Below are 13,146 nucleotides of genomic sequence, written 5' to 3' on the forward strand. Positions count from 1 at the left end.
ACCATGTGACTGGCAGAGAGCAATAAAGAAGAGATACTGGACCCCAGCCCCTCATAGAGCATACACTCCAGCAGGAGAGACGGACTATAAGGAGGTAAACAAAAACTAGATAAGAGGTGGTGACAGGGCCTTGAAAACAATAACTGATGAGGGAGGAATTGGGAGAGTTCGCTTTAGCCAAGATGGTTAGAAAGAACCCTTTCTGAGGCGAGACCTGACAAAATTATTGAAAGCTACCTCTGGGAAGAAGGAATGGTTCATATTTATCCTAGTGTTCTAATCATGGTTTGTGTAGACGATTTATTGTTTAAATAGTTACCCTAATAGCATCACCATGACTGTACAATTCTGTGTATTCCTGTTAGGAGATTCCTTGGCTGCTTTTCACCTCATCATCATTCTACCCATGTGTCTATCCTGATTGTGATACTGACTTCATGGAAGGTGATGAGTACAAGAAACAGTTGTTGTTCTAGTCCATACAGTGGCAACTCATTAGAAAGGAGTGAGCCAGCATTGAAATTCTCATAAGAACAGAAAAGTGAAATTGAGATGGTCTGAGTACTCTAAATGAGGATGGGAAAGGTAACTCAGGTGATGTATTAAGGGGCATGTAATTCTTTGGGGATAAAAAGAGAAAACTCGAATGTGTTTTTATGCTTAATTTAATTAAGTTATAATGTATTGGGGGGTATACTACCTCTTTTAAACTATACTTTTTTTTATTGACTTTCTTCCTAGCAGTTTTAGTTTTTACAGTAAACAAGGAGTAAAAAATACAATTTTCATATTTCCCCTCACTACCTCTGCAGTTCCCCCAGTTAGTAACATCTTGTATTAGTGTGGTGTATTTGTTACAATGGATGAACTAATAGTGATACATTATTATTAACTAATGTCTACAGTTGAAATTAGAGTTCACTTTTGGTGTTGTGTATTCTATGGGTTTTGACAAATGTATAATGTCATGTGTCCATCATTATAGTATCACACAGAATAGCTCATTGCCCTCAAAATCCCTTGTGCTCCACCTGTTTATCCTTCTCTTTCCGAATCCCTTGCAACCACTGGTCTTCTTATTGTATTCACAGTTTTGCCTTTTCTGAAATGCCATATGGGTGGAATCATATATGCAGCCTTTTCAGATTGGCTTCTTTCACTTAGCAATATATTTTTAAGGTTCCGCTATATCTTTTTGTGGCTTGATAGCTCATTTCTTTTTATCACTGAATAATATTCCATTGTATGGATGTATCACAGTTTGTTCATCTATTGAAAGACATCTTGGCTGCTTCCACATTTTGGCAATTATGAATAAAGCTGCTATAAATATTCATGAGCAGGTTTTTGTGTGGTAATAAGTTTTCAGCTCCTTTGGGTAAATATCAAAGGGCACGACAGCTGGATCACATGGTAGGAAGTATATTTAGTTTTATAAGAAACTGCTAAACTCTCTTCCGAAGTGGCTGCATTATTTTGCATTCCTACCAGCAATGAACGAGCGCTCTTTTTGCTCTACAGCCCCACCAGCATCTTGTTTTGTCAGTCGTTTGGAATTTAACCGTTTCATAATAATTTCTGTAGTTTAAAGAAAGCTGTTTTTAATTTTTAAAATACCGTAGACTGTGATCATAATAGACTTTGTCTTTTCAGATTTTGGTTATATGCTGGATTAAGTACTATTCTGCCAAACATGAAATTCTAGCTTAGCGTAGCCCTTCCTTACAAACATGGCTGCCCTTTGAGGAACTGTCCTCTCAGCCTCTCAAAGTGAAGATTTACCTGACATAAGGCTAATAATAATATACTTAATTTTAATAAACGCATCAAAGACTACTGTTGCTTGCTGAGGACCTTAACCTAACAGGGACCCAGAACCTCTCTTCCCTCCTAGAATTTGTCCCAGGCCCCTACCCCATTCAGTATCCCTTCCTGAGTGTCCCAGCTCCCCAGGAGTTCTCTCATGAGCCATGAGGTGCCACTGTACTCCAGCCTGGGCTAAGCAAGACCCTGTCTCAGGGGGTGGGGGGACATCTCAAGTTAAAAGGCTTTCACCTTACATGGTAAAGACCAATATAATCCAGTTAACATCAACAGAAAAGTAAGATCATGCCTACCATGGGGAGTTGGAGAAGCCATAGTTAACATTTATAATGCATTTACTTTGCATATATCACTTATTTAATCTCTCCATGAGGTAGATATTAGCCACATTTGCAAACATAAAAATTGGCATTGCGTGACGTTCAGCAGTTTTCCCAAGTTTTAGGCAACTGCTAGGGTTTAAATTGGGTCAGACTGTCTCCAAAGCCATTTTCTTTTCCTCTGTGCCAGAATTTTGGAAATGACGTATTTAATAACAGTACTTGAATCATTGTTAAGTAACTGATTTGTAAAAGCAGTCGTTACAACATTAAACAAGGAAGGGGGAAAAGTAGATATTTTTTACATTATGCCATGTGTATATTTCAGAGAACTTACCTGTAAAGTTAAGGGGAAAAAAGGTTCCATGGTCACAGTGTCTTCCAAATATACTGAGTTAAACTTGATAGAGACAGAGTTACAATCAGATCCAGGCACCATGAACTAGATGTTATAAAATACCTTTAACAATAAACCTTTTAGGAAACTAAAGGTTCTTCTTAATCACCTAGTTACGCTTCCTCCTAATTTTGTCTTCAGATCCTGTGTCTCAATGTTATCCACAAGGTTATTTTGTGTTCTGTGCCTTGCTGAAGCCTAAAAGCATTCATTTTCCTACTTTACCAGTCAGATAACCCTCTCAAAGCAGTAAAGTTAGTCTTATATGAATTGTTTTTAGTGAGCCAACAAAAGCTACTAGAACCAGGGGTCTGGTTTTTGGTTTTGTTTGTTTTGCACATATGTCATCAGTGTATAAAATATAAAAAAGGGATCTACCCTTTTTTCTATAAAGGGCCAGATAGTAATCATTTTACACTTTGAGGGATACTCACCTCTGCCGGTGCAGTGGTAAAGCAACTGTAGACAATACATACACAAGTGGGTGAGGCTGTATCATCAGTAAAACTTGACGTATAAAACAGGCACTGTGTGAAATTTTGCCCACAGATATAGTTCGCTGACCAACCTTTCCTTTTTAAAGTTGGTAATCCACTTTAAAGTCCTGTTGAAAGCTTTATATACTTTGCAAAATTTACCTTCTCCTTCTCTTTGAAAATGGGAACCAGGCTGAGCATGGTGGATGCGCCTTTAGTCCCAGGGAGGTTGAGGCAGGAGGATTGTGTCAGTTCAACGCTAGCTTGGGCAACATAGCGAGACCCCCATCTCTAAAAAGAAATAATAATAAAATGGGAACCATTTTGCCAGTCTCCAGTCTTTGAGGATCCTCTTCCATTCTCCTTTGAACCCAATGAACAAGATGGTTTCCACATTCTCTAAGAACCCAGTATGTATTTCTCAAGAGTCAGGGATGTACTTCATTTAGAGTAGCTAGTGGCTTCATATAATCTTCATTCACTTTGTTTCTTTCCTGGATACCAGTGTTTCTTGTTTGTTTTTTTCTAAAGATCTTTCTCCTCAAAAGAAAACAAAAGATATGAGTTGAGAATTTGCTTTTTGGTCAGTTTTCCATCAACATTAGGTAGTACTCTTGTGATAAAAATGAAAGCAACTTCAATTTTAATTTTTAATATTTTTGACAAGTGCTGTATTTGCTTATTATACTCTGTTGAAATATTGTATCTGCTGGTGGCAAACCACCCTGAGTCTAACGTCCAGGAAAGTGAGGGGAGATCCCACTGTTATTGCAGGTCTTATGGAACCTGATACCTTTGTCTTGAAGTCATAGTCATTTGTTGACTGTGCTACATGCTGTTAAAGAAAAAAATTCATGACACTTACTAAAGAATGGTAAGTCAAACTTTATTCAAGGGGTAGGGGCCACTGCAGTGGGGTTTTTTAGTAGGGGCGAGAGACTGAGCTCAACTGAGAGTACAACTAGGACAAGTGAGAGTTACAAAGATTTACAGGGAGGGGTCATTAATGGAAAGTTATTAAGAAGGAACATCAAGGGTATGGAGGATTCTGGCTAAACAGATTCCACAGGATTGTTACTAAAGGCAAGCGCGGGGGATGGGAAATTTGACCAGATATTAAGGGTGAGAGATTTTTGTTACGCTGACTCAGCAGGATTCTTGTTAAACTGGACTAAGTTGGCAGACCTGGACTAAAGACAAAGCCCAGTCAGAAAGAGGACTTAGAAGAGCCAGACTCAAGTTTGGTCAAAAGAGAGTATGTTTGTCAGTACTTCATTGAGGGTTAAGATTTTGATGGGATCACACATTTTTAAAAGGATAATAGTTAGATTTTATTGCAAAGAACATCAAAATTACTCATTTTTGTTGAAGTGACATGCCAAGTTTTGATCTTTTTATAATCTTAAAAGTATTGTCTCATTTCTCATTGTGAGTCTGAAGTTATTGGGTAGTACTTTTTTACAGTATAATTTCCCTTCCATCATTAGTGTGTTAATTTTCACTGTGGCTTTGATCTCTTCAATTTCTTTGGAATTAATGAAACAGTGTTTAGAGAAAAAATACAATGCAGATTTAAATGTCTACTTACATACTGGCTTAAAATGAATCATGTATGCTGCAAAGAAGATAAGAATGTGGTTTTAGTTGGGGGTTATTCTTTCTGACCCTATATGACATACAGTGGGCCGGTCAGATACTAAGCAGTACAGAAGCTCAGCCCAGGGGGTTTATTCATTTCTTCAAGAAACATGTATTAAACCCTTGGGTACCAAGGCAGTGTGGCTGCAAAGAACAAGACAAAGTTTTTGTCCTTAGGGAACTTGTAATGTAACAGAAGATAAACACATAGACAGTTGCCATAAGGCATTTCAGATGGTGCGATGGAAGTAAGCACAATGTGAGGGTAACCCTAAGAGGGCACTTAACTCACATGGGGGTGGGTCAGGGAAGGCTTCCCAGAGCTGGAAGGAGGGCAACGAGTGAGGATGGTTGCAGAAGCCCTAGAAAACATAGATGGATTTGAGAGAGGATCAATTAAATTAAGGTTATAAAGGAGAAGGTAGCTCAAGGATGACTTCCAGGTTTTTAGTGGGGGAGTAGTCCTTTTCACTTAGAAGGGAAATAAATACAGGAAGAACAGATTTGGGGAAAACACGTGATAGAAGTATGTTTAGTTTGAGGTGCAGGTAGAAACATCCAGGAGCTGGTTGAATATGCTGATCTGGTGGTCTGGAAAAAACCCTAAGCTAAAGATGCATATTTTTAAGTCATTAGCATTGTGGAAGATGGTGGAAACACTGAACTGCGTGAGAATGCCCAGAATGAATATGTAAGATGAGGACAGTTGAGGCCCAAGGATGAAACCTGGGGAAATGAACATTTATGTAATGGATAGAGGAAGGAAGAGGAAACTGGGAAGGTACAATCAGGGAGGTTGTAGTCAACCTTTAAGTACTTTAAATTTAGATGATTGCTGATTACATCTCATGGAAGTTGCAGTAGTGGTAAAATTTAAACTGTCCATTGACAGGGCGTTAACTCAGCAGAAGTTCTGTTTGAAAAAACAAGTTACTGGGTTTAGCCATAATTTGGCCACTTATATAATTTTTTAAAACATGCAAAGCCAAAATTTAGAACACCGGAACTTGTGATATTAAAAACGGAGGATTAGTCAGCAGACAGGAGCCTGTGCACCCACAGACTGGATTGAGTGTTCTGGGGGGTGCTCCCACACGTGACACTCTCCTCTGTTAACTCTGCTGGAAGTTGAATTAGAAGCAAAATTCATTGAAATGTTGCCTTTTTTGTTGCAGTGATGGTAATCCTTGGGGCTTTGAGCAACCCTAACTGTCATTATTATTACTATTCAGATGAATGGACCTTTATTGAATGAATTCTTTAAGTCATCTTCAGAAATGAAGACAAGGAGCCCCAGACCTCAAAAAGCTACCCATTTAGTAGGCAGAAGAAGAAATCTATACCAAATTACAATGCACAAGGTGGAATCCTTGAGGAAGAGGTATCATTTGAACTGGCTTTTGAAGGATAAGGGAGGTTTAGATAGTTAGAAAACAGAAAAGGGAATTCCATATCGAGATAAAAGAAACTGAGAAGCTAGGGCATATTCAGAGAATAGAAAGGAGCCCCCAAAGAACAGGGGCTCTTTTATATTAAGGGGGACTAATGCAGAACAGGTTACAGAGGCAGGCATATACCAGATCATGAGGCTTCTTAAAGATTATACTAATAATCTTTCTAGAGAACCACTGAAATTTTTATGAAAAAGACAAGAGCTAAGCTGTGCTTGACAGAGACTACTTCTCTAAGCATGCTTACAATGGGCTCAAAAGAGAAATGTTATACATGAAGGTTTTATAAATGATATTTCAGCAAGAACTTTTATTTAAGATGACTGGTTCTTAATTTTTTTGTATTTTCCTGAGGGGAGAGTGATCATGGAAACCATTATTGAATGGCTTCCTAAGAAGGCTGATATGTAAGACTGAAAAGTAAAATTATCAGGAATTCTCACAGGTTTCTCCATATGATCTGGGAGCACCATTTTCTATCCTGGAATGATGACTGCCAACCTTTTCATCATCACAAGACAAGCTTTTGTATAACCATTTTCACAAAAATTTCAAAATCATCAAAATAGAATTTCCCTGTCATCATCTCTCTTGTTTTCAACCATAGTGGTCCCATGTGTTAAAAGATTCTTGTCTCTCAAAGTTAATATTTCGCATTTGTTTCATTAACAAAGATGTAATTTCCAGTTCATCCAAGTATCTGAAGTATTGAGCATTTACAAAGCCCAGTTAATATAATTCTAGCCGAAAGCGAACAAATCCCACAACTTAGTCTTTGGCACACAATTTCAGATTTAAAAAAATATATTTTGAAAATAACCCATGATTCATATATCTTGACCTAAGCAGTCTCACCTTTTCCCATAGACACAGGGACCCTAAGTTGGAGATCAGGTTATCAACAGGAACAGAGATTACGTAGCATACCTACTCTGTCATCATCTGTTCAGATTACATATTACATGATTTTTTCTCTGTTGTATGATACGTCCTTTAAATGGCATACCAGACATTACTAATAAAGTCTTTATTATTTGGATTATTGAAAGACTGATATCTCTGAATTCTTTAGCTCTACTTTTTATTTTTGTAGCAGTAGTAGGACTTACCTACTCTGTATGCTTCTGAGCCTTGTGGAATTTAAAAGAATAATTGACGTATACCTAGCTACCCAGAATTTCAAATTTAATTTTTTTCTTTTTTTTATTGCAAAAAGTAATACAGGCTCATTACAGAAAAATGAGAAGACATATGTAACAGCAAAAAGAAAATCTAAAAAAATCTTCCAAACCTTTTTCTATGCAAACTTATATATAGACTTTTTAAAATACAAATGGACTCTTTTTGTGTTGGTTTTATAACTGTTGTCAGTGTCAAAAGCAATTCCCGAAACATCATTTTTAATAGCTGCATAGTATCTCATTTGTAATTTTATGACCTATTCAATCCTTTATGTTTGGACTTTGGGGTTTCTAACTTTGTGAAATTAAAAGTAGCTATCCCTTGAATATCCTTGTGCCTAAATCTTTGTCTAGATCTCTAATTATTTCCTTCAAATAAAGTCCCAGAAGAAAAATTACCAGGCATATATATTTTAAAGACTTTTGAAGGGCACTGCCAGATTGCCCTCAAGAAAGATTGTGCCCATTCACATTTCCACTCACGAGTTTACATTCTAATTGGGAGTTAAGATGCATACAGTTGGAAAAGAAAATCAGTTTAGTATCAGGAAATAGCAATCTTTGGTGCAAAATGACTAATGCAAAATGACTAATAGTTAATTGGCGCTTTTCCAATGCAGAAGAAAGAGATCACTTTTAATAGGTAGATTTGTACCTTTCATGGGAGATAAGGAATTGGAGATGGGTCTTGAAGGACAAAGGAAGACCCAGAAGAGGGAGGCACCACATTTGCAGCAAACACCGGTGGAAATGCCCAAGTGTCTGCCGAGCTGCGAGTGAGGGCCGTGCCTGAGGAGTGAGGGACTGGGAGGAAGGCTGACCTGAACATGCTAACTTCAGGTTTTCTTCCAGCTCTTTTGTTTCTCGTGAAGTTAACCCTGTTATTCTGGGGTGATGATGTAAACTACAAGTGTCTAAAAAAATTAAAATGTTGAAACCAGGAAATCAGCCCTATTGAAAATTAAGTTCAATTTCTCTGAGTATTCTGATGTTTGGTTTCAGAAAATTTAGAAATTCAGAAAGTTATATTCCGTTTAAAACTCAATTACAAATAAAGATTTTAAAATTGAATTCACATTCCAATGTTGTATCTTGTTTGCTTAATTATTAGCAATGAGTGAGTTGTTTGGCTCAGATGGTTACTTTGGTTATCAAGACAAGTTTTTGTGTATCCATTTTCACAAAAATTTCAAAATTGAATTTCCCTGTCGTCATCTGTTCAGATTACATGTTACATGATGATTTTTTCTCTGTTGTATGATACGTCCTTTAAATGGCACACCAGACATTACTAATAAAGTCTTTGTTATTTGGATTATTGAAAGACTGACATCTCCGAATTCTTTAGCTCTACTTTTGATTTTTATAGCAGTAATGGGGCTTTTGGTGTGCTGAGTTAAGCCATGCTTTGGCTTTTTAAGATGTGCTTTATCCATTATGTTGCACCGTTTTAATGCTGAGCAGTGATATGTTTGCTTTTGACGCTTGCCTCGAACATTTAAAGAATGTGGCAAGAGTCTAAGTCCCACAGAAGTGCTGACATGAAGATAAAATGCAGAGCTCAGACTTGGACTCGCCCCAGTTTTGCAGGCCACCCCCTCGTTGTCAGTCATCTCAGGGACCTCCTTACCTCCCTCAGCTTAGTGGAGAACACTGATTTCACTCCTTTTTAAACCTCTATTGCATTTTCATTATTTCAGTGGACCTGTTATCTTCAGAATGTTTTACTATCTGTTAGATACATGGCACCAATGAGATGCTGCCACCGTGGCTCCTAACAGAACTCATGATAGAAAGATGCAAGAGCCCCTCCCAGAACTTGCAGAAAATATTTAAAAATCAAGAAACTAGAATTCTCTATTACATATATTAGATTGTTAACCCATCAGAAAGAAGTCCTTGTCCCTAATTGGATCCAGTGAGCTCCAGGTGAACATTAGCTAGATGGGGTCAGAACCCCACTGCCTGCCTGATTCATCAGGATGTAAATGAAAGGGAGCCTTCTAGTGCCACTCCATTTGGAAGAGGCCTTTTCTGAAGAGACCAGATAGTGGCTATAGTTTGCTTTCTGCTTCCTAATTACTTTCTAGGTTTATTACATTCTCCCCCTTTTGGTAAAGGTAACAGTAGAATACCTATACTGTTGTTTAATAATTAATTTATTATACAGATTGCTGCTCATTTGCTATAGAAAGTAGTATAAAGGGCCTTTCTAGAATTTGAAGTGATCCACAAAGCAGCAAAGCTGCCTATTGTGAAAATACTTGGACTACATAAATTTTCCACCTTTTATTATCCAAACCACCTATTTCCTACAGGGCATGTAATGTGCAGGAGCACATTAACAGAGGATACAATAGACAGCCCACTTATCAGGCCATTTCTGATGAGCTGACCTGAGATGCACTTGACATATAGGCAGAGCAAAAATCAGTATTCCCTTGAACCAGATAAATCCTGGCACTATAACCCTGTGGGATTGTCACAGGACTGGCCATACTCATAAGATTAGGGCTCAATACTTTTTTTAAGGCCCCTTTTCACTAAGAATTATTTTAATTATTTGCTGACTGAGTTTGTATCACAGGGAACTCTCATGTTCATCTCTCCAGGCACTCTTTTAAAATACAGTGATTTGTGGCTTTAAATAACCTCATAGTGCCATCTAGTTTGTGTTTCCTCCAATGGTGAAAGGGAATGGCTGAGTCAGAGCATTGGGCACTTCTGGGAGGAAAATAGAGGAATGATTTCCAGGTTTGCATCAAGCTGGTCATAAATGGATATGCTGATTAGGCGCATTCACTGTGATATCCAGGCTGTCTTCTTAAAGAGTAATCCAGGCCATTGGAAGTGGAGCAGTTTGTTCTCTTTCAGAACACATCATGTGCTTGGGATATAATGTAATATTCCTGTGTGTTTTTTTTTTTTTTTTTTGGCTGATTAGATATAGTGAATGTGAGAATTTAAAAGGAAGTAGTTTATAGACAGAAAGTTAACATGTATTGAGCACTACTGTGTGTTCTCATTTATATAAGTTCGTTTAATTCTCACAATTTTAAATAAATTACATAATACCTGTCATTACAAATAAAACTGAGGATTAGAAGTGTTAATTAAAGGTCTGACTGTGTTGATGCCAAACCAGCGCTCTTTCCACGGTTCCTGGTATTTAAATGTTGATTGAGTCAACTCGAATTGCTTTCAAAAGCCTGTCTTTGGGGCTGGATTCAGTATCATTCATAGCTGGGTTTGAATCCCATGGGTATAATCTTGGGCCAGTCATTTAACCTCTCTTAACCTCATTGCAGAACGAGACTAATGCACTCCACACTGAGGGTCACCATGAATGTCAGTGACATAATCTATGTAAGGTATGTAGCGCAGTGCCAGACTCTGAGGAAGCTGTGTATTCATGGTTGCTACTGCCAATAGAGGGACTTTTTATTTTGTTTTAATTGTATATCCAATAATTGGGTCATCTTGGAACAGCTAATATCTCAAAATGCTTTGAGGAGAATGTTTTGCTTTTTCTTCTATTTTTAGCATATCAAGTGATTTCCTCTACTTTCATAAATTAGCTTTGTTTTTATAGTCTATGTCTTGGGTATGTACAAAATGCTGCAATCATGTTTGCTTTCTTAAGGGTGTGTGTGTGTCTTTGATACAGATTTTTAAATGGAGGAAATTTATTTGACGTCTTAAGTAATCTGTGATTTAACATCTCAGGTTCTATTTTATGCACGATCTCTAGATCACAGCTTAGTGCAACAGATATTAGAAGCAGCACCTGTTGTCCAGATAGCTGTTAGCTTGCACACTGTTACCTAAAGATAACCTGACTTTCAGTAGAGGTAGTTTGACATGGCAGGACAAGCACACACTGGCGCCAGACATACCTGTGTTGCGTCTCCGTGTCCTCAAATTGTGGATGATACAGCTGTAACTTCCTAGAATGATTGTGAAGATTGGATGACCCAGTGTGAACAAAGTACCTTGCATGTGCCTGGTGCATGGTAGGACCTATCTACTGATGGGAAGGTACTTACTAATTATACCGATATCTTGATGTTGCCGTGGTGTCCTTCGTTCTTGAATAGTATCACTTTACCAACTCTCTGTAATTTTGTCCTATTTTAAATGTTTGATTTCATACTGAGTCTAAAGTAAATCTTTGGATTTCTTCTCACCAGTGATACCAAGAAGAAGCAGGGGATGAAGAAGAGGAACAACAGTGAAGTGGAAGACGTGGGACCATCAAGTCGTAACCGAAAGAAGGCCAAGTGGGACACGTTAGAGCCTTTGGATACCGGCCTGTCTTTAGCGGAGGATGAAGAGCTGGTGTTACATCTGCTAAGAAGTCAAAGCTAAATACTTCCTGTGCCTGCCTTCTCCTTGAAACCTTGGTTATGATTGTATAGGCAAGAAGTTGAAACACAGTTGATTTGGGGGCACTTAGGTACCATATGCCACATTCCCAAAGGGCACATTTCCAGATAGAAGCGATCGTATCTCCAAGTCCCTCTCACAGGGCACGCTTTGTGCCATCACTGAGCATACTCAGATTGAGGGTGGATGATACCATTTTCTGACCCCGGTTTCCAGCACGTGTTCCGTTAGATTTTTATCCATGGGTTCCTACGCCTTGTCATTGGAAATGCTGCCTTTGTTTTACTGGCAAGTTCTGGAGCTCTTGTGTGATTGTTGGAAATTCCTGTCTTGTTTACTGTACAGAAGTTTCTATGTTCCTGTTAAAGTTGCTCATGATTTCAGTGTATTTAATATTTGCAAAGAGACTGAGTATGATGGACCAGCCCTGAGAAAGAATGAGTATTTTTGAATTGAGATAATCAATAATAAACATATTTCCTATAAAAGAAAGTATTAATGTTTACATTATGTCCAGTAACGTAAGAGAACTCTCAAAGGAAGGTTCTTAAGGTTAAAGTGCTTGGCCAATTCCTGAAACGGTGAATTTGTCATGTTCTTAAGTTAGCCTTCTCAAGGATATCATTTAACTTAACACTTGCAGGTTTGCTAGCGATCGTTTATAAAATTAACAGAAGTTCTGAATACAAAGACTGACTAAAACATGGCCTCTTACTGCGCATGTAGTAGCTACAGGTCCTCTGCAAGTGCTCCAGTCAGCACTACCACAGAGCCCCACCCAGACCCAGCTCCTGGTAATGAGTACGATGCAAAACAAGGCAGAGCCTCTTTTTTGTTACAGATAACTCAGATTCTTCAAGGGGAAAGAATACGGTAAAGAAATGAGTCTTGACATGAAATTGATCTTACAGATGTGCCACCTTCTCATGATTCCGTCCCTTTCCGATTTTCCCACTCCGTGCACAAATATTTTCAGTAACAGGTGCAAATAAAATTACAAGGAAGAGGAATGATGGCATTACACCTGGATATCTCAAACCTTTTCAACTCAGCCTAAGTCCGCGGTTGTCTCAGAAAAGTTTCTTTTCCTTTTTTGTTTGGTATCCTTGTGAGCCAGCACCAACATCATTTCACTATCAAAATGAAATCAGACGACACTTCATCTTCTCCCTCTTCCCACTCTTTGCTTTACTAGTTCTTTTGATGCCTCTTCTGTAACAACTTTCTTTTTGTTGTTGTTGAGACAGAGTTTTTTGCTCTTGTCGCCCAGGCTGGAGTACAATGGTGTGATCTCAGCTCACTGCAACCTCCACCTCCTGGGTTGAAGCGATTTTCCTGCCTCAGCCTCCTGAGTAGCTGGAATTACAGGCACCCACCACCATGCCCGGCTAATTTTTTGTATTTTTAGCAGAGACAGGGTTTCACCATGTTGGTCAGGCTGGTCTTGAACTCCTGACCTCAGGTGATCTCTGC

General features: G+C 38.4%; 1 protein-coding gene across 1 annotated transcript in view; it reads left to right on the forward strand.

Annotated features, from left to right (window-relative positions):
* The window catches only part of DDX10 (DEAD (Asp-Glu-Ala-Asp) box polypeptide 10), a 285,003-nt gene extending 272,835 nt beyond the window's left edge, over positions 1-12,168 (forward strand). Inside the window, exon 18 of the mRNA XM_011926680.1 lies at positions 11,478-12,168. Within this exon, the coding sequence (XP_011782070.1) occupies positions 11,478-11,655 (178 nt within the window). The 3' untranslated portion in view covers positions 11,656-12,168. The remainder of the gene's footprint in view (positions 1-11,477) is intronic.
* The last annotated feature ends 978 nt before the right edge of the window (positions 12,169-13,146 follow it).

This window comes from Colobus angolensis, unplaced genomic scaffold, assembly GCF_000951035.1.
Source record: "Colobus angolensis palliatus isolate OR3802 unplaced genomic scaffold, Cang.pa_1.0 Scaffold7, whole genome shotgun sequence".
Taxonomy (NCBI): domain Eukaryota; kingdom Metazoa; phylum Chordata; class Mammalia; order Primates; family Cercopithecidae; genus Colobus; species Colobus angolensis.